The sequence below is a fragment of the Neltuma alba genome, unplaced genomic scaffold (genome assembly GCF_004799145.2).
Source record: "Neltuma alba isolate B1F8T4 unplaced genomic scaffold, ASM479914v2 tig00011214_pilon, whole genome shotgun sequence".
Classification (NCBI taxonomy): Eukaryota; Viridiplantae; Streptophyta; class Magnoliopsida; order Fabales; family Fabaceae; genus Neltuma; species Neltuma alba.
In genome coordinates, this window is record NW_021635938.1 from 668,469 (window position 1) to 694,280 (window position 25,812).

Genomic DNA, 25,812 nt, shown 5'->3' on the forward strand with positions numbered 1-25,812 from the left:
AGTCGATGAGATGGGACACATAAAGAACCCCACAAAAGGGTTTGTCCGTATTGGTGATTTGAGATCTTTTTGAGGCACTGATTGGACTCTCTCTCATTGATTCAACTGTTTGTCTATCTCATGAATTATGAATATGTGAAGAAGATGATGAGCAGATATAGCACCAGGCCCTCCCACTTTTTCCATCAAATCTCTTTCTTATTATTTGCTTTTTTGCACTATCACTACCCCCCACACACCATACTTATCATCAGTAAAGTTCACATTTTTATAAGTACTGATCATGATTCATCACCCCCCTCTCCCTCCCTTTTCTTTTATTTTATTTTATTCACTTTCTTCCGTCATTATAACTAGAGGATGATCAGTTTTATCATCACCAATATGCTCAAATAAACTAGCTTAACCTGCAATAGCGGCTTAATTAGATCCAGGCACTGGTTTAGTGAGTAAATTTTATCAATTTAGGCAGTAAAAAGATTGCTGTGACGGAATTGTTTACAGTAAATTCTAATTAACTTGATCTATTTTTGTCAGAAATGTAGTAAAAATAGTCAAAGATGGGCGAATAAAGTTCAATTTTCCGTTCAATTTAGTGAGAAAAAATGTAACTGAGTGTGATATATAATTTACTAAAAAAGAGCTTAATCTCAGTTAGCAAAATTTATTTTTTTTCCTGCAAATAATACACATACATATACGACATATATATATAGAGAGAGAGAGATAGAGACGTGTTTGTGATTATATATCAATTCAATGACTTATGTAGGCCTCAAGCCCTCAATTAAGGTTCACAAGCATTAGCAAGGCACAAAATTTAACTTCAACTTGATAAGGAAAAATCTGCCTAGTTGTTCATAAATCTTTCAATTAATAACAAATTAAATTAATCAACGTTGAAAAATAATGGGATCAAACGAATTAATGCAGAACAGCTGGACTAAGAATTAGTACAGATTACAAAATTTCTGATGATTGATCCATTTGCAATACGCAAGTAAATACCTTTTTTTTTTTAAGTGCATGCACTGTTCATTGCATTTCTCTCGTCTTATGCTGAAACAAACATTATTAATGACATTCTAAATTTTAATTATTAAATAGTACTATGTGACAAAATATAAATAAGGAAAAATCCTAATTAAATTCTGCTGAAATACTTAAATTTAAATTGAGGCCTACACTTTTAACAAATTCTTAATCAGGACATAAGACCTAATTAGGAATTGCTGAATATTGTTAAATAACTATAATGCCCCTCTTTAGTTAAAAATGAAAATTGATTATTTTATCCCTCTAAAATGGTTTATCATCTCTTATTATTAATATTTAGACAAAAAATATAAATAATTTTTTAGTCTTTGAAATTTTGTAATATAACTAAAATCTTCAAAATATTTTCATAAAACATTTCAAATTATAATATAAGTAATCTTTAAATAAATATTTTTTTCAGGTTGTAAATATTTATTTTAAAATTTTAAAATATTTTAATTATAATAAAAATTTAATATTAAATCGTAATCATTTACGTTTTCAGTTGGATCCAACATTGTTTAAATAAATAAAACTAATGTAAATTATAAAAACTGAAAATAAAAAAATTTATTTAAACCTTACTTATATTTATAATTTTACTTATATTTGTAATTTAACATGTTTTATTAAAATATTTTTAATAATGTAAGTTATATATACAAATTTCAAACATTGTAAAATTACTTGTATGTTTTTTGGTCTAAAATGAGGAATTACTTGGGAGAGGTATATTAATCAATTTTTTTTTAATTGAAGAAGGGTATTCTGGTTATTTAACAACATTTAGAAATCCCTAATTAGGTCTCATGGCCTAATTAAGAATTTATTAAAAGTACAGGCCTAAATCTGAATTTAAGTATTTCAGCTGGATTTAATTGGGATTCTCCCTATAAATAATTACGACCAAAATTTCAAGAAAAATGGAGCAACTAGTCAATGCTCGTGATAGAAAATTGAAGACTAACTTGTTAAAGAGATGATCTAGAATGATCTAAATGCAATAATAAAAGTCATATATGAACGCAGAAATCTTTAGAATAATTAATTAAAAAAGCAAGTTGGCTCTGGGCAAGAAATAAACAGAAAACGATGAACAAATTCGCTGCCCAATTCTGTCATGTTCATGCATGTAATAATACCCTAGATTTACTGCAAAATTTTGTCTTCATCAGGAAAATTATTTTTTTATTTTTTATTTAGCAGACTTATCGTCTGTCCATAGGATGGCCCACTCGTTGTTTCTTCTTCTTCTTCTTCTCTCCCCCATATTTTTGTAATTAAATCAACACATCATTAAAGTTAATAATATTTATTTACATGGAATAGTACTTGATTTGAAATTAATTATATTATATTTTAGCTGCAAAGATATTCGAATCATTTCAGGGTTTGGTACGTTACTTAATATTCACGGCTACTTGAGTTTCATCACCAAGATTTGCATCCTTTAATTTGTCACCAACAATTTTTTACATATACACGAAATTAATTATGTTATATTTAATTAACATAGGACCTTTATACACTTTTTTATTGGATATGTGCTTTACCACTGTTAATTCAAATTTGCCAAAAAAAAAACGAATGAGACAATTTTTTTTTGTATTTTAAAAAATAATGTACAGTCCATTATGAGTTGCACCCATGACACGATGATTTGTTTAATTATAGTCAATCTGTATTAATTAATAATGAGGTTAATTGATTCTGAATTTAAAATAAAGTTTTTAAAGAGATGTGGTGGGTTGTTATGAGATAACTAAAGGAAAGAAAAATGATTTGAAAATTTAATGTACAATCCCTTAAACTCCGATTTTTTTTCCCTAATCGCCTCAAACTTTACTTGTTATAAGGCTTATTTCTCTTGTTTACAACAGAATCTCCAGAGAAAAAAATTCACGAAACAATGACTAAATTAAGAGATACTGAAGATATATAAAATAGAATGTCTTGTAAAACTTGCATTTTTTTTAAAAATAAAAAATGGGTTAATACAAATTTTGATCTTTCAAGTTTTTTTTTCATTTTATTTTTTGGTCCTTTAAATTTCAAATCATAAGTTTTGATCTCTCAACTCTCAAATTTCTTTTTATTTAAATTAAAATATTGGTCTCTATAATCTAATAAAAACTTGGACCATATCCCTTGAGGGGCCAAAACCTATCCTTTGAAGTTTAAGGAACCAAAATCAAAATGAAGACAAATTTGAATGATCAAAGATTATATTATCCCAATAAAAATATATCAATATGAAGGATTATCCAATATATGAATAAGCCAGTGTAAGACGATAAATCCATTAAATTTGCTGCTGAATATATAATGGGTCGCATTGTGGGCCCCGTACATATGTCTTGCTGTTATCTTAAAAGCCCATTAAGATAACCTTTTTTGGTAATTCCAATTAAGGATCACAAGTTTTTGCCATTTCAAAGTTATCAAACTCTTTGTACTTCTCTTTTTTTTTGTTTTTTTAATTGCGGAATTCTACTATTTGACCAGCTCAATTTGGACCCTATTCTTGACCCAAACCTGAAACCAGAACAATTCTTAGATTAAAAAAAATAGAATAATTCCATGAAAATCTTACTAATCTTATACTGATCCTAAATATAAAACTCATTTTATAATATAATTTATATCATAAAATGGGTCTTATATTTAGGACTAAAGGAGTATTATATTGGGAGAATCCCAAAAATTTGTTTGAACTTTTTTTTTTGGGTGAGAATTTTGTTTGAACTTTAAAATTTTAAATTAGTTTTGTTTAATATACTTTAATAATACTTGACAACATTTGAAAAACAAATGATAACAAATTTTTGTACTCATTCTTGATTTAAGATTTTAAAATTTTAAAGGTATTTTTGGGGATTTTTCCTAGTATATTTAATTTTTTTAAAAATTTATTACAAATTTAATGGTGGTTGGCGGTGGGCCTACCTAAACATATTAAACCTTGTTTATTTTCTTAAAACAGCGCTATTTAGGCCTGTGAATATTATGTCTCATTCATTTTTTATTTAAATAAAATTAAACGACACAAGCACAAACATGTTAACATTGAACGTGAACTTAAAACTTCATCCAAGTACGTAAAAAAAAAATTGATAATCAATTATCCAGACTTATAGTCTAACTGATATTAGACATTTTTTAAAAATATTTTTTAAGCGTGACATGGTGAATTTAAGCTCTCCACGCAGAGCATAATGGAATATATAAGTTATGACCCAAAAAAAATGATTAATTTAATAGTGGGTTTTGTCCCCCAAAAAAACAATTAATGGCATAAGACGGGGCGTCGGGCACGGGACATTCAACTCGTACGAGCAACTTGTTGCTCGAAAGATTCCGTGGGAGGCCCAAATTGGAAGCTGATTCCTCTTTGGGCTTCTAATTTGCGGGCCCACTTTTTTTTACTTTTAATTTATTCTTCCGCCTTCACATTATTTTCATAAAGGGAATCCCTAGTAGTGGACAAGGACATTCATGTTATGCCTAGTCCTTTTATGAATTATTGTTTTTCTTTTTAAATACGTCCTTTGGACTCCTTCTGTAGTCAGTTATTTTCGAAAATTATACCTGGAATAATAAATATATATTCTCTCATGTCTTAAATATAAGACCCATTTTGTAGTATAAATTACACTACAAAATGAGTTTTATATTTAAGACCGGAGAAGTATGTCTGTTGAAAGAAGCAAGCATTGCCGCATTTATAAATTGCCATAAAGGTAATGGAATGCAATAATAATATTTAAAGATTTATATAGTCCGCCTCACTTAACAAAATAAAAAATTTTTATGCGGATGTTAAAAGCTACCACTATTGACGTGTTTGCAAGAAAGAAGAAAAACAAATCTTCTTGTTTCATGTGATATACGGGCAAGGCAGGGGTAGCCTATAGTGTATTGGACTCAAAGACTGGGTAGACTGTAATATTAGTAATTAAAGCTCATAACTTAAACACGAAATTGACTTCATCCTTGCGAAATTTGACTTCATTCATCGGAATTTACTGAAAATGGAATTAAATTCATTTTGTGACGAGATCATCAGAAAAATAAAGCTAAAACTCACCTCTTTGAGAGCTAAGTCGGTAACACCCTGAATCAAACCTTCAAAAAGTCAGATCCCACTTCTTCAACGGATTTGATTTTCGCATTCTCCTGACAACACAAATAAATGGATAATGCTCCGTAATCTTAGACTGTTCAAAACCTTAAATAAATTTATTTTTATTGAACTTGCGTTGCCCGGAGACATATAAATTATTTTTGTAAGTGACAAGTCCTAAATTCGATCTCATTATAATCTCAAGTGGTTAGTGAATTCCCCTCTAATTAAAAAAAATCAAATGACTCCTTTTTAATTGATTTTAAAAATATAGATTAATACTAACTCTAATTTTTAATATAAGAACTAATTCGACTTTCATTTTAGTCATAAATATTAAATTCCAATTTGCTTTGTCTTTGATATCTATCTATTTTTTTAAGGTAGTTTTTGTAGTAGTTACACATGTTAAAGATTTTATTAAATGATAGTTATAACTAATACACATAATTAGTAGATATATTTTAAGAAATACAATATCTGTTTATTATAAATCATTAACTTGATTAATTTTTTTAGTCTATTCACACTAGTGAATTAATTTTTAGATTAAATATGAGAGGTGACGTAGAATGTACAATTAAAATTCAATGCAAACAATTTTAAAATGTAGCAGAAAAACACTTTAACCCAAAAAAAAAAAGAAAAGGAGAGGAATCAAAGTCCAACACAGGATCACGGGGTACTGGTGGCAAATTCCCAAAGGCGGCGTGACATACACCGTTTGATTCAATGAACGATTCACAAATCACAATAAAACCTTTTGTCCAGCGTCATCATACTGATATTTCATGCATACTCCTTGATTAACTAATTAATTAACTACTTAATTGTGTAAGCACCTCATATATTCATATTGCTACTTTATTAGCATGCCTAACTAACCGATCCAATGCATCCAACCTTTTCCATTATTTTTATTTTGAAAAAATCAGAGATAAATCACTCATTACAAATTTAATTGGTAAATGGTTTTTAAGACGATTGATTGTATAAGAAAAAATTAGTTGCACACAAAAGGAAAGTAAGATGCATAAAGAGAAAATGATTTGCATGAAACATTATTTAGATATAAGGAATTAGTTTATACATAAAGAAAATAACTTGCACGTAAGAGAATTTTATTTGTATAAAGAAAAATTGAGTTACACCTCGTATAAAGGAAGATTATTGCACACAAAAAAGTAAGTTGTACAAAGTCCTTAAGTCCAATTTACCAATTAAATTTTCAACGAGGATTTATCTTCTTTTTTTATTTTTAAAAATTCCATAAAATAAATGCATGAATAGCTTTTGGGTCTAAAATTTTGATCTAAAGTTAACGTCATAAGGTACTACCTCCGGTCCTAATTATAAGAGCCAATTGACTAATTTGAGGAGATTAAGGAAGCAAGTTGAGTTAGTTATTTGTTCTAAATAGATGTTATCTTTCCTAAAATATTCTTGCTAATCAAGTGTATTAACTAGAACTATAATTATTAGAAGGATTATCTTGGAAAAAAATTGAGTAAATAAAAGATAAAGTGGATTGGGGTCTTATATTTAGAATCAAAATAAAAGTCAAATAGGGTTTTATATTAAGGATCGGAGGTAGTATATTATAGCAGAAATGAATAATTTTAAAGTAGTATACAATATGGTATTATAACTTTGATAAGAAAATACAGCATTAAAACTCAATTTGAGTCGCCCAGTTAAATTAGTGGAACCAGTGAAGTCACCAATTCGGTTTGGACCAATCAACCAAGTTGAATTTAATATCTCCCCCATTTATTAAATCAGAAACAACGACATTTTAAATTTATAAGAAAAAGAAAAATAACAGTCCCTCGAGCTTTGTTTTGCTAGACCATATGGGATTTATGTACAAATGTTTCATTTAATTATGAGTTAGTGCATTTTATCTAAATATTACTTTTTCGTAGGATAATATATGAATGTTTGTATATATTTTAATCATAATTGGAAAACCCAATTTAATTACAATTAGATAATTGACTCTCAAATCACTCTCTAGTCTCTAGGGGCTGCGATTTGAATATCTGAGTATACGGTGGAAGAAGCGTGACGTCACCGGGGCCAAAGAAAAGACTCGAGAAAGGGAACTTCAGTTATCTTCTCCATAGATCATGGGTTACGCTCCACTATTGACTCGAAAAGTCTCCCCTCTTCTTCTTTCGTTACTTTTGGGGCACGTATTAAAAAAAGAAGAAGACCCTTTAATCTATTTTATTTTGTTTAATGTACTACTATCTCCAATCCTTAATAAAAAATCTTGTTTGATTTATATTTTTGTCCTAAATATAAGACCCAATCTATTTTGTCTATCATATTTATGTATTTTTTTTTCAAGTAATCTTTCTAACAATTGTAATTCTAACTAATATACTTAATTAGTAAGGATATTTTAGGAAAGACAACATCTATTTGTTACAAATAACTAACTTAACTTATTTCCTTAATATCTTCTAATTAGTCAACTAATTCTTATAATTAAAACCAGAGGCAGTATTAAAATTCAATGCAAACGATTTTAAAATGTAGCAGAAAAACACTTTAACCAAAAAAAAAGAAAAAGAAAGAGGAACTAGAGTCGCAGAAAAACACCTTAAACCGAAAAAAAAGAAAAAAGAAAAAAAGAGGGAGAGAGGAACCAAAGTCCAACACAGGAGCATGGGGCATCGTTAGCAAATTCCCAACGGCGGCGTGATATACAGCGTTTAATTCAAGAGACGATTCGCAAATCACAAATAAACCCTTTTTTGAAAAAACATACATACTCCTTAATTAATTATATAAGGACCTCATTTATTCATATTACTCTTCTAGTCCTGAATATAAAATTCTTATTATAAGAGTTTTATATTTAAGATTGGAGGAGTATTAGTGTATTAGCAAGCCTAACTAACTAATCCAATATATCCAACCTTTTTCATTCCCTTTATTATTAAAAATTCCATAAAATAAATGCACGAGTAGCTGTTGGGACTAAATGAACAAGTAGTTATTTAAAAGCGCACAGTGAATGTTTGTAAAAACCCTTGATTCGTGCTGCTTTGCACCTACCTAATTGGAACTAGTTTAGGTGAGTACCCTAAACTAATTAAATTTGAATCACTCATATCTCATCTAGATGATCTAGATTTGATTTATTTTATTTTATTTATTTAAAATAATTATTTTAATATGCATCGAATCTAAAACAGTGATGATCTCTTAGTTATTATTCTTTCAAAAAATAGTTTTTCTATTTAAAAATAATTAATTAAATATTTTAAATCTAGAATGTTCAAATCAGATATAAACAATCTAGATCTGATGAACTTAGAATGCTCATCAAAATTATGAGCACCGAAACTGTTTCCTACCTAATCAGACATGTAGCCTTCTCCCTACTTCCCATTGGATGAAGGCTTCCAAATTATATATCCAATAATTCTTTTTTTTTTTTTTTCATATGATGCTTCTTGTGTTCATGCCAAGTTGGTTTTATCAATACCTCGTCAGCTCAATAATCCTTTTTATTTTGATCTAAAGTTACTAATGTCATAAAGTATATTATAGTAGAAATAAATAATTTAAAAAAAAACTTTGGTTTTAAAAAAATAGTATTAAAACCCACTTCGAATCACCCAGTTAAACCAGTGGATTAGTTTAGTAAAGTTATCGATTTGGTTTGGATGAATCAACCAAGTTGAATTTAATATCTCCCCCATTTATTAAAAGGTGTTTAGATGAAACTGAATCATGATTTAAAGAATAGCTTCTGGAAAATAGATTTTTGAGAGAATAGATTTTGTGAAAAAGTGATTCTGATAAAGTGAAAGTGTTTGGATAGTTGTTATTAGAAGCACTTTTTATATGTCTGAATTACTAAAAAGGACATAAATTAATATGATAGTTACATAAAAGATAAATTTTATAATATATTTTAATTTGAAGAAATAAAATTGTTACTAATATATTTTTTACTAACATAATTAATAATATATAAGATAATGTAATTAATAAATAATTAATGTGTATATATATTTATAAATTATAAGATTAAATATGTTTATAAAAAAAAATAATTGAGGGATATTAAAGTCATATTACCGTTAGGATCTATTCTAACAGACACAATCATATTCTTCAGTTTGAGCCAGTAGCAGAATGAATTTATTTTTTCTAAAACCATGGTTTTGAACCCAAAACCATAATTTGCTTATTTTTCTCTCTTTGATAAATTTTTGTCCCAAAACCATGGTTTTAACCATTTACCAAATAGAATCAGAAAAACTACTTCTACCAAAAAAAAAGTTTCTTGGAAAAATAAGTTATCCGAATATTACTTTTTCTTAAGATAATACTACATCTAATTCTAAATATAACAGCTAGTTAATTAATTTGAGTAGATTAAAAAAATAAATTTATTATATTTAGAACTAAAATAAAAATTAAATAAGATCTTATATTAAAGATTGAAAGTAATATATGAATGTTTGTATATATTTTAACGGTAATTGGAAGGTTCGTAGACTCAAGAAAGGGAGCTTCAGTTATCTTCTCCATAGATCATGGGTTACGCTCCATTATTGACTCGACAAGTCTCCCCTCTTCTTCTTTCGTCACTTTTGGGGCACCTATTACAAAAAAATCCTAGACTGCTTCATAATTTCCTGTACCACCAAATGATGTATTTATAGAAAATAAAGTTACTTGCCGGTCAAGGCGGCATTTGACTGTAAGATGTGCACTCAAATTAACATAATTAAAGTTTTTAAATTTGACTAACACCGACTAAATTGAACGACAATAATTTGATTTCTCAAAAAAAAAATCCTCTTCAAATATTAAAATAAAATAATGATAAATCAGTATTTTCGTGTATAAAAAAATTTTCAAATTAGTGTTGTTTTAAATCAATAAAAATTTTCTATTTGAAAATTTTATTAGTAAGCAGGATATGATGTGTTTTTATACACATAAAATACCATTACTTTGCATGGTTTTATATGCAAGAAGTATTAATAGTAGAATTCAGATCATTCTTATTGATAAAATTTACAAACGAGGAATTTTCAGCAATTTTTTTTTATACGAGAAGTACTTATGATATTAATTAAAAATAGAAATTGATGACGTGGCTATGTGAGTGAGTCAATAACTTAAAAGCAGAGACATGTAAAGGCCCAGGCGGTGATAAGCTTATGCGGTGAGGAACTTATCTGATACGCACCCTGATTTATAATTATTTTTATTACTATTATTTAATAAAAAGCAAAAGAATCTACATAATGTACTAGGGAGTGTATGTTAGTCTTATATATAAAACCTACTACCTTCAGTTTCATTTATAACACCTCGTTTCTAGACTACAAATAATATTTTATAAATAGGATGGGACATAGTATGTTATTACTTATAAATTTTTTCTCAAATTAACCTTATTGATATTCTCTTAACAATAATTAAGTAAAAAAGAAGGGAGGAAATTAAGAACAATGTTCAGTATTTTTTTTAAAAAAAATGTCATATTAATTAATTTAACTAATATTTTTAATCTATTTAAATTAATTAGTAAGGTCTTATATAAAGAAGAGCATAAATAAATACTATTCAACTGTTTGAATTTATCTTTCGTATCAAATTCACCCGGTTACATTTACCCCGAAAATTCTCTCGCATATTCCCCACCCCAGTCATAAAGCAATTGGCTTTTCGGTTTTCCAAATAATACAACCCGAAAATAATAATAATAAATACAAAAATAAGCCGAAAAATTATTGGTCAATATCGCTCTAGAACCTCCTAAGCCTCTGTCGACATCATTTTTTTTTTTAATTTAACAATACTCCTCGAATCAGAATATTATCTGAATATCTGCATTGCATTGTTTCAATCATATGTCATCCATTTAAGTTTTGTCTGATTTTTTCAAAAAGTCTTCAAGATAAAATTAAAAGAAAAACAATTTCATATTGTATGCTTTTTTTTCAATAAAATAAAATAAAGTAATTACCATTAAAATGAGTGTAGAGGATGCATGATTATGTTTGAGCAATGATTTTAGACAATCCCAAAAATAAGTGGTTTTTTTATTTAATTTTGAAATTTTAATAATAGATTTTCAGAATGAGGGGGGATCAGTTTAGTGATGCTTAATCAATCAAATCATGGAGCTAAAAGTAATAATTCAGGAGACTTGGAGCATAATCTATCTTAATTCCCTATTAGCTTTGTTTCAGGGAATTTCTCTGTTTTTATTTTTATTTTACTGTGAAGATAGGAATTTCTTTTATTTTTTTGATAATCAAGAATATCATCAGTGCATATCATCAATGATCTAATGCCCTTGATATATTGTCGGAGTCGGTGACCTTGGGGAATCGAATTCCCAACTTTTCTTCTTACAATACAAAAACATGGATATTTATCCATAGCATCATAATATTCTGGGAATACAAAATTAAATAAAAACTAAATTTTTTTCTTAATTTCTAAAAAAAAATCAATTTAATATATATTGACATAAAAAAATATTTATTTACTTAGGGCAGTTAATTTATAGTCGAATTTCACATCTAAATTGAAGACATGAGAAGACAATGTTACTTGCTTCTGTACCAGAATCAGCAAAGTTAACGTAAACCATACGCCAAATAAAAGCAATTAAACAAATCATTTATAATTAGACTAAAAAAAAAAAGACTATAACTCAGTGAAAATGTAATAGGATCTGATTCAATAATATGTTATTAGGTTCATGAAACTCAGAAAATGTGATAGGACCTACATATTAAGTTCAAACCATGGGAATAAAATAAGAAAGAAACTCTGTTGCGAATTGCGACGACCAACCTCCGTTTAGGTTTTTTGTGGGTAAAATCTTTTGATTTTTAAGAGTTATATTTCCTCTGGTGCTTGTTATAAAAACCTTTAATATATTTTGTCTTTATGACTAACTTAAATTATGTTAATGACTTTTTTTGGTATGACTGAGCCATACATAGGTGAAAATAGATTTAAGCCTAGCGACAATTTTATTTATACATACGATTTAAATTTCAACATTTACTTAAAGGAACAATTTCAAGCCACCCCAACAACTTATGGAATGCAAATTCAAAATATTCTGCATTATTTTTCTCCTAGTGAGAACATAGTATTAGTCTACATTTTTTTGATACTCCGGTTCAAAATATAAGCTAAACTTTTTTTAAAAAGATTGTTTTTTTTACAAGATAACATCCATTTTTGTCCAAACATTTAATGAATTTTTTTTTTCGATTTTACTCCATATATTCTTTTTCCTCTTTAATTCATTTATTACATCTCTTACTTATTCTCTTCATTAATAAGGATATATTAGGAAAAACAAATATATGCCTTACACATTTATTGTTTTAAATTGATTTTAATTAGTTTCTTGATAAACGTAATGGATAAAGTTTAGTTTATATTTTAAATCGGAAGAAGTACTGAATAATTGTTAAAAAAAAAAAGTTAAACAAACGCATATTTTATTGGAGGCAAAAAATGTATAATTTTAATTAATTTATATATATATATATAAAAGAAACAAAAAGGGAAGTTGGATGAAAATATGGGCCCAAGAATGTGAAGGTCTTTCATAGGAATTATATTGGATTTAAGGTGTTAACGGCATCACTTTCCCCCCTATTTTAATGTATGATTTTTCCTGTTCGTTTGTTTTGCAACGAGATTTAAAAAATAAATATGCTGACATTATTTTTGGCACGAAAGCTCGATATCAGGGGTGCGTTATTATGATGTCTATAAATTGGGTAGCCTTCCCATGAATCCGTTGTGCTTAGCATTGTTCCCACTTCCGTGATCGGAGGCGCCTATTGAAGCTCCTCACCTTTCACTGTTCTTTTTCAGCGGAGAAAGATTGTGATTTGTTCGGGAACCTATTAGCTTCAAACCTACGGGATCATCATAATCCGGGCCTGCAGGATTTTTGGTCTCTGTCTCTTTCTACTTTTTTAATATTTTGTCCCCGCTTAATTCTGTTTTCCTGTTCACTCAGCTCAGTGCATCAGCACACCGTTATAGTGTTTTTCGGTGCTAAATTTCAAGCACTACCTAATTACTTGGCGTTCTTAACTGAATTTGACTGGGTCAGGTAGAGAGTATTACATAAGTTCAGAGTGAGAGAGATGATGACTCGGAGCATTGAGAAGATGGGTTCCATTGACGCTCAACTGAGGTTGCTGGCGCCGCGAAAGGTGTCTGATGATGATAAGCTAGTCGAGTATGATGCTTTGTTGATGGACCGCTTCCTTGACATTCTTCAGGATTTGCATGGTGAAGACATCAGAGAAACGGTATTTTAATTTTTGCCCCCCTTTATATTCTATGCCTTTTAGTATGGTATTTGTTGCCAAGTTAGTTTCTGGGTCAAGGAAAGATGATCTTTGTGACAAAGCTTCTGCTGATTTGTGAAAGCCCATAGACGTTTCTCACGAAGTTATGAACTCAGAACGTATTCACTAGTAAGGCTTATTTCTTCATTTTGATCAATGTTGCTCGAAATACATAAGGTTTCGAATTTATCGGTTTTGATCAAGGTTTTGCAATGCATGGAGCAGGTTTGTGGAAGTTTTTCTGTTGTGGTCATGCATAAATTAACTTTCAAATCATAACGCATCGATCCCATGTCCATATAAACTTTTTTTGCTAGAGTCTGCATTTTTGTTCTTTTTGACTTGCTGAACCAGTGATCTGATCTTGAATAGGTTCAAGATTGCTATGAGCTGTCAGCTGTGTATGAAGGGAATCATGCCCCTGGGAAGTTAGAGGAGCTTGGGAATAAGCTGACTGGTCTTGATGCTGGTGACTCTATCGTGGTGGCCAAATCATTTTCTCACATGCTGAATTTGGCCAACTTGGCTGAGGAAGTCCAGATAGCCTACCGAAGAAGGATAAAGTTATTAAAGAAGGGTGATTTTGCTGATGAGAACTCCGCCATAACTGAATCTGACATTGAAGAGACTTTCAAGAGGCTTGTGAATCAATTGAAGAAGACCCCGCAGGAAGTGTTTGATGCCATGAAGAACCAAACTGTAGATTTGGTCCTGACTGCTCATCCTACTCAGTCTGTCCGTAGATCTTTGCTGCAAAAGCATTCGAGGTTAGTTCATGTCTTGTCTTAACTCAAAAAGAAGAGTCGCATTTTGGTGTGCTTTTATCAATTATCTGCAGTATAAAAAACTGTGACATCTAGTCATCTAGTGTAGAGCATGCTATTTTTGGCATTGAAGATATAAAGCATGTTTATTCTAAAACAGAGCCAAGTCTGTGCCAACACATTTTAGACACTTGTGTTCGAAGTGATCTGATACTTCAGTGTTCAAGTATATGCTTTAAATTTTGTCATTCTGCTCTATTCGTGTCAGTTGTGCCTCATGTTTGCAGTTTCTATGCTTCCTAGCATCACGCAATTTTTTTGGTGAAAAATATTTCTGTTGACAGATTTTTCCCCTTTCAGGATAAGGAATTGCTTAACTCAATTGTATGCTAAAGATATAACACCTGATGATAAGCAGGAACTTGATGAGGCCTTACAAAGGGAGGTGAGTAATGGATGAGTATTAAATATAATTTTGCTGATTCCATATGCACACTATACATTAATCACAGCCGGATGATTATCCAAGTATATTGCTATTTCACTCAACTGTCTATAAGATATTACAAAAATCACCATTGATGCTGGCTTTAGCTGTGTTAAATTGCATGTTTCCCTTTGAACTTCCTTTTTAGTGCTGATTTAGTAAGATTTTTATTGACATTATTGGAAGCAGATATGTTTTATAGCCATAAAGTGATGGCCTGAATTGTAGATGGCAGTGACAGTGGTAAAGCTTTGACTCTAGTGATATCTCCTTAATCTGCAGATTCAAGCTGCATTTCGTACAGATGAAATTAGAAGGAGTCCTCCTACCCCTCAAGACGAGATGAGGGCAGGAATGAGCTACTTTCATGAAACAATCTGGAAAGGTGTACCTAAGTTTTTGCGCCGGGTTGACACTGCTCTGAAGAACATTGGAATAAATGAACGTGTTCCCTACAATGCACCTGTGATTCAATTCTCTTCTTGGATGGGAGGGGATCGTGATGGTATCTTTCTTTTCCTCAGGCAATTAATTAATGTGCATATTCTCATATGATTTTACTTACTAAACCTTTTCTGATGAAGTAATGTCCACATTATTGAATTTACTTGCTTTCTATTTTTCCGTGTAATTAATATAGTGTAAATTCTAAGATATATATTTGCCTAGTCCTTATTTCTTCATCAATGGCTGCTCATCTTCACTCCCTTGTGCATGCTTTCTGAAGTTATGTGTATTATACAGTATTTGCTTCCTAACAGTATGTGCCACGTTTGTTGCAGGAAACCCCAGAGTAACCCCAGAAGTTACAAGAGATGTCTGCTTGTTGGCTAGAATGATGGCTGCTAATTTGTACTTCTCTCAGATAGAAGATCTTATGTTTGAGGTATAGATGGGCTGATCACCATCAACTTTTCCTGTTTAGCATCGAAGCTATTGTTCTTATCGTACCACTTGCTTAGTTCTGGCTCCTTTTTCCGTTTGGCAGTTGTCAATGTGGCGCTGCAATGATGAGCTCCGTGTTCGTGCTGATCAACTCCATAGTTCATCAAAGAGGGATGCAAAACATTATATTGGTTTGTGACTGATATTATTTTTTTGTCAATGATACTTTTCTTGTTGACTTTATAGCAGCACAATATTGAATGCTTTTACTTAATATGTTCTAAACTAGTTGACTATTAAACAATTAAAGAAGATCTCTAAATACCACTTCCAATGCAAGGTTGAACTTTTTTGTATTTGATATTTGCTAGATTGTTATTTTTGGATATTTGATACTAACTGAATATTTGATAACTAGTTCTAACTGACCTTGAATTTCATATTAATTGATACTCGATTGATGCAGAGTTTTGGAAGCAGATTCCTCCTAGCGAGCCATATCGTGTTATTCTTGGTGATGTGAGAGACAAACTGTATAACACTCGCGAACATTCTCGTCAAATATTAGCTAATGGGGCCTCTGACATCCCTGAGGAGGCTACCTTCACAAATGTTGAGCAGGTTATGTTCTTTCTATGACCTAGTAATGCTACGGTATAGGATAAAGGCAAGGTTTAAGAAATACTCCCTCCGTTCCTTATTATAAGAGACGAATAACCGAATTACGTTGATCAAAAAAGCAGTTAAAATTAGTTAAGATCAATCAATATAATTTTTTTCCAAAATACCCTCATTATAAGGACAGCTAGGAATAATTAATTATTGAAAGTAGAGAGAGAGAGTGAGTTGGAGACAATAAATATGGGTAATAGGAAACAATACAAAAGTAGAGCTTTAAGTGTCTCTTATATATAGAACATGGCATAGCATCAAATGTCCTTATAATACTACAAAATAGCTTCTCTGTTGATTTCTCTCCACTTCATAGCTTATGTTCATTTGGAACTCTTCTAATATCTAGGTCATATACTAAAAATTTACCTGTGTGGTTCAACAAGCAATAGAACTTGTAGAAATACAATGGTATTCCTTAGTGTTAATATCGTTAGCAGTAGTGGATACTTAGACTTGAGATAAGATGCTGGCTGCCTCAAAACTGATTATGATCGGATTGCATTAAACTTTTAGCCTTGCAAAGGAAATACTTGATGCATAGCATGCTATAAGAATCTCCAGTAGCCATCTTGTTGTGGTATAGTGGCTTACATCAATGGTCTCTTGCCTCCCCCCGTCCCTGAACCATTTTTTTCTTGCAGTTCCTGGAGCCTCTCGAACTCTGCTATAGGTCACTCTGTGCATGTGGAGACCGATCAATAGCTGATGGAAGTCTCCTTGATTTCTTACGGCAAGTTTCAACTTTTGGACTGTCATTTGTAAGGCTTGACATTCGTCAAGAATCAGACAGGCACACTGATGTTATGGATGCAATTACAAGGCACTTGGGTATTGGTTCTTATCGAGAATGGTCTGAGGAACGCCGGCAGGAATGGCTCTTGTCTGAGCTCAGTGGCAAGCGTCCTCTTTTTGGCCCTGATCTTCCTAAAACTGAAGAAATTTCTGAGGTGTTAGAAACCTTCTATGTCATTTCAGAACTCCCACCAGACAATTTTGGTGCATACATCATCTCAATGGCAACATCTCCATCTGATGTGCTTGCTGTAGAGCTTTTACAGCGTGAATGTCAAGTGAAAAAGCCATTAAGGGTTGTCCCACTGTTTGAAAAGCTTGCTGATCTCGAGGCTGCTCCTGCTGCAGTAGCCCGTCTGTTCTCCATAGATTGGTACAGAAACCGCATAAATGGGAAGCAAGAAGTCATGATAGGATACTCAGACTCAGGAAAGGATGCTGGCCGCCTTTCTGCAGCTTGGGCACTATACAAAGCTCAAGAAGAGCTCATAAAGGTTGCAAAGGAGTTTGGCATTAAGCTTACAATGTTCCATGGCAGAGGAGGAACTGTTGGAAGAGGAGGAGGCCCCACTCATCTTGCAATTCTATCTCAGCCACCAGAGACCATTCATGGGTCACTTCGTGTTACGGTTCAGGGTGAAGTGATTGAGCAGTCATTTGGGGAAGAACACTTGTGCTTCAGAACACTCCAGCGTTTTACTGCTGCAACATTAGAGCACGGAATGCATCCTCCTGTGTCTCCAAAACCAGAATGGCGAGCTCTCATGGATGAGATGGCAGTTATTGCAACAAAGGAGTATCGCTCTGTCGTTTTCCAAGAACCCCGTTTTGTTGAATACTTCCGAAGTGTAAGCATCAGTCACATTCTATGTTGCATCCTTAGAATGAAAAATGCTCTTGAAAATCTCCCAATGCAAGTGAACACTTTTCTAATGGTATTAGTTAAGATGAACATTCCAATTGCATCAATGGTGTTTATGACCAAATCTTATTTTATACTTACAGTTTTCTATAATGATTACATAAGTTACCATCTGTTTTCCTTCCCATTTATTTTCAAAATATTTTGCTTAGAAAATCTCTTCTGGACAATTTATAAAATATTGTGACAACGTAAGACTCTATTCTCTTTGCCCTTCTTGATTTTCCGCTATTCACTTGGGATCTTGCAATTTCTTTCTTGTCCTCATCTTCTCCTCTCTTTGCCTCACTAATTCTTTTTGCCACTGCAGGCAACGCCTGAATTGGAGTATGGACGGATGAACATTGGCAGCCGTCCCTCAAAAAGAAAGCCAAGTGGAGGCATTGAATCACTTCGGGCTATTCCCTGGATCTTTGCTTGGACCCAAACAAGGTTTCACCTACCAGTATGGCTTGGCTTTGGATCAGCGTTTAAGCATTTGATTGAGAAGGATCCCAAGAATCTCCAAATGCTTCGAGATATGTATAATCAATGGCCTTTCTTTAGAGTAACCCTTGATTTGATTGAGATGGTATTTGCCAAAGGAGACCCTGGAATTGCCGCTTTATACGACAAACTCCTAGTTTCAGGAGAACTACGGCCGTTTGGAGAGCGCTTAAGGTCTGAATATGAAGAAACCAAAAGCCTTCTTCTCCAGGTAATCTTATTTTATATTACTAACTTGCCTTTTAGGGTTGTTATATACTTTGCTGCTGCTGTAGATTAAGTTCCTTCTGTAGTTCAGCCACTATTGTATCATGCATGTAGATTGCTGGGCACAGAGATGTTCTTGAGGGAGACCCCTACTTGAAGCAAAGACTCCGACTTCGCGATTCGTACACCACAACCCTCAATGTCTTGCAAGCTTACACATTGAAGCGAATCCGTGATCCAGACTACCATGTGAAGTTGAGGCCACATTTGTCAAAGGACTACATGGAATCAAGCAAACCCAGCAGCAGAACAGAACTTGTGAAACTTAACCCTACAAGTGACTATGCTCCTGGCCTGGAGGACACTCTTATTTTGACGATGAAGGGTATTGCTGCTGGCATGCAAAACACTGGCTAATCATTTCCTGTCATGTTTTTCCTTTGATTTCTTGCTGTGGCTTCGGATATATATATATATATATATATATATATATGTATTTAAGTTCTTGTAGTCTATGATGCCTGTAACATGAGGATACTTTCTACCTTAACTTTCATAATAGCACAAAGTTGAATGCCTTTACTAAACGCGTCGCAAGGTAGTAGACTACTAAACAACAATTTTAAACAAAGCTAAACCTTTTTTTTAATCTATAAATATATTTGGCATTGTTGAAATTATTTTTATAGGATATTTGATGCTTATTGAATATTCTGACCACTAGTTCTCATTGAGCTTGAGGACGTGCTTGGTTGAACAAAAGGGATAGGAGGGATTTTAATTGAGGGGAGGAAAACTAGTAATAAGTTTACCAATATACTTAATAAAAAAATTGAAATTTTATACATGAATGAATTATCTATTGAGTTTTGTTGGCTGACAAAACTTATTTTATAATAACAGAGGGAGAAGGTATAATTTTCTAATATCAAGGGCCTTTGGGATTTTCCAAACAAGAAAGGGTTAAAAAAATGTGCTCTTTTAAGATATTTGGGCATGAGTCAGGCTTGTTTAAAAACATGAATACGCCTAGCTCTTATTCAAAATGTTCTAGGATATGGAATTGTGCGTCAAGACGATGAGGTGGTGATCAATTGGACTAAATTGTTGTATGATCAGCCCATTTTAACTTTTGATTCAAGTCGAACTCATAACTTGTGAGATGAAAGCAAAATACACCCAATAACCAGCTACGAGCTCTATTGGTAATATTAAACCTGTTTAGAACAGTTTATAAATAGTTTTTTAATTATAATTTACGGAATATAAGGTAAGTATATAAGAGGAGTTTTGTCTCGACTTATATGAAACGTGTTTGTTTATAAGGGATTTTCACCGTTATTCTAACCAAGCCTATTGACATACAAGGAAAGTAATCAAAATGTTGATCATAAATAGCAATTTATTTATTTTGAAAAACAGAAGTCTAACCTATTTATTAATTACTAGGAGTACTTAAACAATTAATGTCAACAACAGTAATTTTAGCGGTTCATCTTTGGCCAAAAAAATAACGAAATGCTAATGTTTGACACAAATATAAACATTTGAATACAAGAAATAGGTAATCTTTTTTTTTTAATAGAAAATAAAAAAGTCATTTACATACTTGCAACCACTTGTTTTATTTATTGGTATTACTACCTCCTGGAATTAATATAAGAGCTAATTTGACATTTAATTTGGTTTTAGATATAAAACCTCAATCTATTTTGTTTTTTATATTTATCTTTTTCTCCCAAAATAATCCTTGCACTAGTTGTATGCGTTAATGTTTTTATCAAATGATAGTTTAGCTAATATACATAATTAGTAATGGTATTTTAAGGAAGACAATACTTATTATTACAAATAACTAACTTAATTGATTTATTTAATCTATTCAAATTAGTTAATTAGCTCCTATATTAATGACTAAATTAAGGACCAAATGTAGTATATTTTTGGAAATGGATCTTCTGGAGTTGAGAATCCATGAATTTTTTTAATTTGTCTTTTTAAAGAAAAGAGAGAAGATGTAAAGGGCATTTTTGTTCTTATGTTATTCTTTCAGAGGTATTGATCAAGTGGTGCAATGTGGTCAATGCCTCAGTCAAATATCCGTTATTTTATTTAAAAAAATGCCTCCAAAAATTACAAATAAATACTAAGGAACTAATGTTATTTTTTATTCTTGTAAAAGATCAAAATACCATTTTAAACAACCACTTTAATCAGTTACTAAGCGGTTGTCAAATAATCGTGGCCAATGACATTGACAAGTCATTAAACTATCACATTATTCGTATTTATAGCTCAACTAGTGTAAACAATTACGTTGGTGACAAATTGACATTAATAGCTTAAGGATAAAAATCCTTAAGAACCTATAATAATATAACAAATATGATGATATATTTTTTTTAACCCAATCTCATAATATCTATTTATCTCGGATTTCTTTCTTTTTTAAAAAAGATCAAAATATGCTTTTATTTGATGCGTAGTCGAACTAAAAAGAGTAATTTTAATATACATAGATCCTACCGTATCTGGTTTTATCTGAAATGAGCGTGGGCTCCCATTGAATTTTGCTTTGCATGTTGGTGGTGATGAGGTCAATTCTGTTTTCTTTTCAATCATAACCGAAAACCTATATAGATTTCGCTTTGATCTTCGGTGGTTTGTGGGAAAATTTCTTTTGTGACCGATCATATATAAAACTAACCTTACTGTTTGAGAGGATATATTACATATCACCCCACGTCCACAAGAATTTTGGTTGCTTGAGTTTGTGTTTGATGACTTGTGAATTAGTGATTAGTGATCTGATGGTAAATTGGTTCAAGATTGCTATGAGCTGTCTTCTGGGTATGAGAGGAGCAGCATGACACGCTGACACGTTGAAGCAGCTTGAGGAGAAGCGACTGGTCTTGATGCTGGGGACTCGATCGTGGTGGCTAAATCATTTTCTCATATGCCGATTTGCCAACTTGGCCGAGGAAGTCCGATGGCCTGCCAAAGAAGAGGGGTCGAGTTATTAGAGAATGGTGACTCTGCTGATGAGAACTCGCCCATCCCTGAATCTGACATTGAAGGGACCTTCAACAGGAGAGGAGCCCGCAGGAATTTTGTGGATTCCATGCGTACACTGTACATTAATTAAACACAGCCACATGATTCTCCATGTATATTGCTATTACATTAATTTTTCTGTTTCCCTTGGACCTTCCTTTTTAATATCAATTTAGTGGTATATTTATTGACATTATTGGAAGAAATCAGGAAAATGCGTTTTATAGCCTTGATTTGATGGCCCAAATTGTATATGGCAATGGCAGCGAAAAGCTCTGACTGTGATTTACTTAATCTGCAGATTCAAGCTGCATTTCGTACAGATGAAATTAGAAGGAGACCTCCCACCCCTCAAGACGAGATGAGGGCAGGAATGAGCTACTTTTATGAAACAATTTGGAAAGGTGTGCCCCAGTTTTTGCGCCGAGTTGACAAAGCTTTGAAGAAAAAGGGATAAATGAACACGTGCCATATAATGCCCCTGTTATTCAGTTCTCTCTTGGATGGGAGGGGATCGTGACGGTATCTTTCTTTTCCTGCACAAATAATTAAGATGCATGTCATTTTACGATTTTACTTACTAAACCTTTCCTCACAAATAGTAATCACACTGTATATGGCATAAATTCTAAGAAATCTTTTTACCTGGTCCTTGTTGATTCTTCATCAACGGACTCCATCACTCTCTTGTGCATGCCCTTTGAAGCATGGCTTGACTTATACAGTTCTTTCGTTCCCTATAATATGTGCCACATGCATTGCGGGAAATCCCAGAGTAATCCCAGAAGTTGCAAGAGATGTTTGCTTGTTGGCTATAATGATGGCTGCTAATTTGTACTTCTCTCAGATAGAAATCTTTGGTTGAGGTATGAGACAGGCTTGTCACTGTTTTCATTTTCTCCTGCAGTCTGGCATTAACAGTATTGTTGCTATCCCACCACTTGCTTAGTTCTGACTCCTTTTCTGTTTGGCAGTTGTCAATGGGGCGTTGCAATGATGAGCTCCGTGATCGTGTTTACGAACTCCACAGAAATGCAAAACGTTACATTGGTTGGTAACTCGTATTGTTTTGTTCTGAATGATACTTTTTAACAGTACAGTATTTTGATAACAAGTTTTAATTGGCCTCGAATGTCATATTAATTGATGCTTCATTGATGCAGAGTTTTGGAAACAGATTCCTCCTAACGAGCCATATCGTGTTATTCCTGGTGAAGTGAGGGACAAACTGTATAATACTCCTGAACATGCTCGTGAAATATTGCCCAGTGGGACCTCTGACATCCCTAGAGAGACAACTTTTACAAATGTTGAGCAGGTAATGTTATTACTATGACCCAATTAACACTCTGGTAGGAGAGAGATAAGGGCCCCCAAGTGACTCTATCTTAGTTGGAAATTGATGTTCAGAAATACAATATATGCTTCTCTCTCTATTTTTCTTCAGTTCATAGCTTTTTTATCATTAGAAACTGTAGCAACATGCTAGAACTTCACTACGGGGTTCAATAAGCAATAGAACTTGTGCAAGCAACACTACAGCTTTGTGAAGGAAATACCTAATGCAAATTGCAAGGCATGATGTAATAATTTCCACTAACCATCTTGTCCTTGTATAGTAATAGTAGCTTACGTCGATGGCCTTTTGCCTCCATCCCACTCCCCTAACCTTTTCCCCCCTCTTTTTGGCAGTTCCTGGAGCCTGTCGAAATCAGCTCTAGGTCACTCTGTGCATGCGGTGACCGATCAATAGCTGATGGAAGCCTCCTTGATTTCTTACGGCAAGTTTCAAATTTTGGACTGTCACTTGTAAGACTTGCGTCAAGAATCAGACAGGCAGACTGATGTAATGGATGCGATTACAAAGCAATTGGGTATTTGATCTTATCGAGAATGGTCAGAGGGACAACGACAGGAATGGCTCTCGTCTGAACTCAGTGGGAAGCGTCTTCTTTTTGGCCGTGATCTTCTAAAACTAAAGAAATTTCTGACGTGTTAGAAAATTTCCATGTCATCTCGGAACTCCCACCAGACAATTTTGGTGCCTACATCATCTCAATGGCAACATCTCCATCTGATGTGTTTGCGGTAGAGCTTTTACAGCGGGCATGTCATGTCAAAAGGGTTGTCCCATTGTTTGAAAAGCTTGCTGATTTTGAGGCTGCTCCTGCTGCAGTAGCTCGTCTGTTCTCCATAGATTGGTACAGAAACCGAATAAACGGGAAGCAAGAAGTTATGATAGGATACTCAGACTCAGGAAAGGATGCTGGCCGCCTTTCTGCAGCTTGGGCACTCTACAAAGCGGAAGAAGAGCTCCTAAAGGTTGCAAAGGAGTTTGGTATTAAGCTTACAATGTTCCATGACAGAGGAGGGTCTGTTGGAAGAGGAGGAGGTCCCTCTCATCTTGCAATTCTATCTCAGCCACTAGAGACTATTCATGGGTCACTTCGTGTAAACAGTCAAGATGAAGTGATTGAGCAGTCATTTGGGGAACAGCACTTGTGCTTTAGAACGAGCGTTTCACTGCTGCCACATTAGAGCATGGAATGCTTCCTCGTGGATCTCCAAAACCAGAATGGCAGCTCTCAGGAATGAAAGGAGTACCGCCCATTGAAGAATGATCTTCAATGCAAATGTTTTTCTAAAACAATAGTACAGTTAAGATGAATATTTCAATTTCATGGATAAAGTTTATGACAAAAGCTTACTTTAGGACCCCAGCTGCCTATATAATGCTTCACCAAGGTTCTTGCCATTTCTTTCCTCGCTAATGCTTATTGCCTGGACCCAAACAAGGTTTCACCTACCAGCATGGCTTGGCTTTGGATCAGCATTCAAGCATGTGATTGAGAAGGATCCCAAGAATCTCCAAATGCTTCGAGATATGTATAAGCGGTGGCCTTTCTTTAGAGGAACCCTTGATTTGATTGAGATGGTCTTTGCCAAGGGAGACCCAGGAATTACTGCTTTTTATGACAAACTCCTAGTGTTAGGAGAACTACAGTTTCTCGGAGAGGGTTTAAGGTCCAACTATGAAGAAACCAAGAACCTTCTTCTCCAGGTAAACTACTTTTATGCCACTAACTGGCCTGTTAGTTTTCTTATATACTTTGCTGCTGCTATAGATTAAATTCCATAAATTCTGCAGTTCAGCTGATGAAAACCCTTAGGCTTGTTATCCAGGAACTTGTTCAGAAATACTGTAATGAAGGGAACAGAGCTATATCATAGATAACCGTTCCTTTTTCTGTTAGTTAGCTTTAGTCATTTCAAACTTTTTCCTAGTGATCGATCTAATTGTTCTACATCAAACCTTTTCTATATCATGCATGTAGGTTGTAGGGCACAAGGTGGTTCTTGAGGGTGACCCCTCCCTCCTTAATGCAAAGACTCCGATTTCGTCATAAGTTAATGGCAGCTCTCAATGTCTTGCAAGCCTACACGTTGAGTAGAATCCCAGATGCAGAGCAGCATGTGAAACAAAGACCGCATTTGAGAAAGGAGTACATGGAATCAGGCAAGCCAGCAGCAAAGCTTGTAAGTCTTAACCCAACCAGCGGCTATGGTCTTGGTCTGGAGGACACTCTTATTTTGACGATGAAGGGGATTGCTGCTGGCATGCAAAACAGTGGTTAAACATTTCCTATCATCTTGTTCCTTCGAGTTTTATTTTGTGTCATCTTAATTGTGTGTGTGTGTGTATCAATAAAGATTTTTCATATTTATTTATCTTGCAAGAGCTTATGTTAAGGGCTAATCCTTATCAAAGATATGAGAGCCATTTCCAAAAACTCTTGGTACAAAGTCGGGGAAAAAATCATGTATTGTTAAGGAGGTGTTTGGTTATAATAGAAGAAAATCACCCAAAATAAAGTGTAATAGAAGAATGATAATTTATTTTGTTTATAATATCTATAAATTATGATTATATAATTACTATATGATGGTGGAAAAAATTACTATTTAATACACGTTGCAAGAGAAAGAGGGATTTTGGTAAGAGGTGG

The 25,812-nt window shown here is 32.9% G+C and overlaps 1 protein-coding gene and 1 pseudogene across 2 annotated transcripts; both read left to right on the forward strand.

The window, feature by feature from the left end:
* Positions 1 to 13,000: 13,000 nt before the first annotated feature.
* On the forward strand, positions 13,001 to 19,333 carry LOC114762415 (phosphoenolpyruvate carboxylase 2). 2 transcript variants are annotated; one of them, XM_028951889.1, is made up of 11 exons: positions 13,001 to 13,130; positions 13,293 to 13,494; positions 13,906 to 14,300; positions 14,658 to 14,742; positions 15,067 to 15,289; positions 15,567 to 15,670; positions 15,773 to 15,860; positions 16,136 to 16,290; positions 16,986 to 17,984; positions 18,369 to 18,755; positions 18,866 to 19,333. In XM_028951889.1, the coding sequence occupies exons 2-11, from the start codon at positions 13,327 to 13,329 to the stop codon at positions 19,166 to 19,168; spliced, it is 2,907 nt and encodes a 968-aa protein (XP_028807722.1). In that variant the 5' UTR covers positions 13,001 to 13,130; positions 13,293 to 13,326; the 3' UTR covers positions 19,169 to 19,333. The 2 variants fall into 2 exon arrangements, with proteins under 2 accessions (XP_028807722.1, XP_028807723.1); XM_028951890.1 differs by having other exon boundaries at positions 13,297 to 13,494.
* A 2,333-nt stretch (positions 19,334 to 21,666) lies between these two features.
* LOC114762412 (phosphoenolpyruvate carboxylase 2-like) lies at positions 21,667 to 25,441 on the forward strand (annotated as a pseudogene).
* Positions 25,442 to 25,812: the final 371 nt, after the last annotated feature.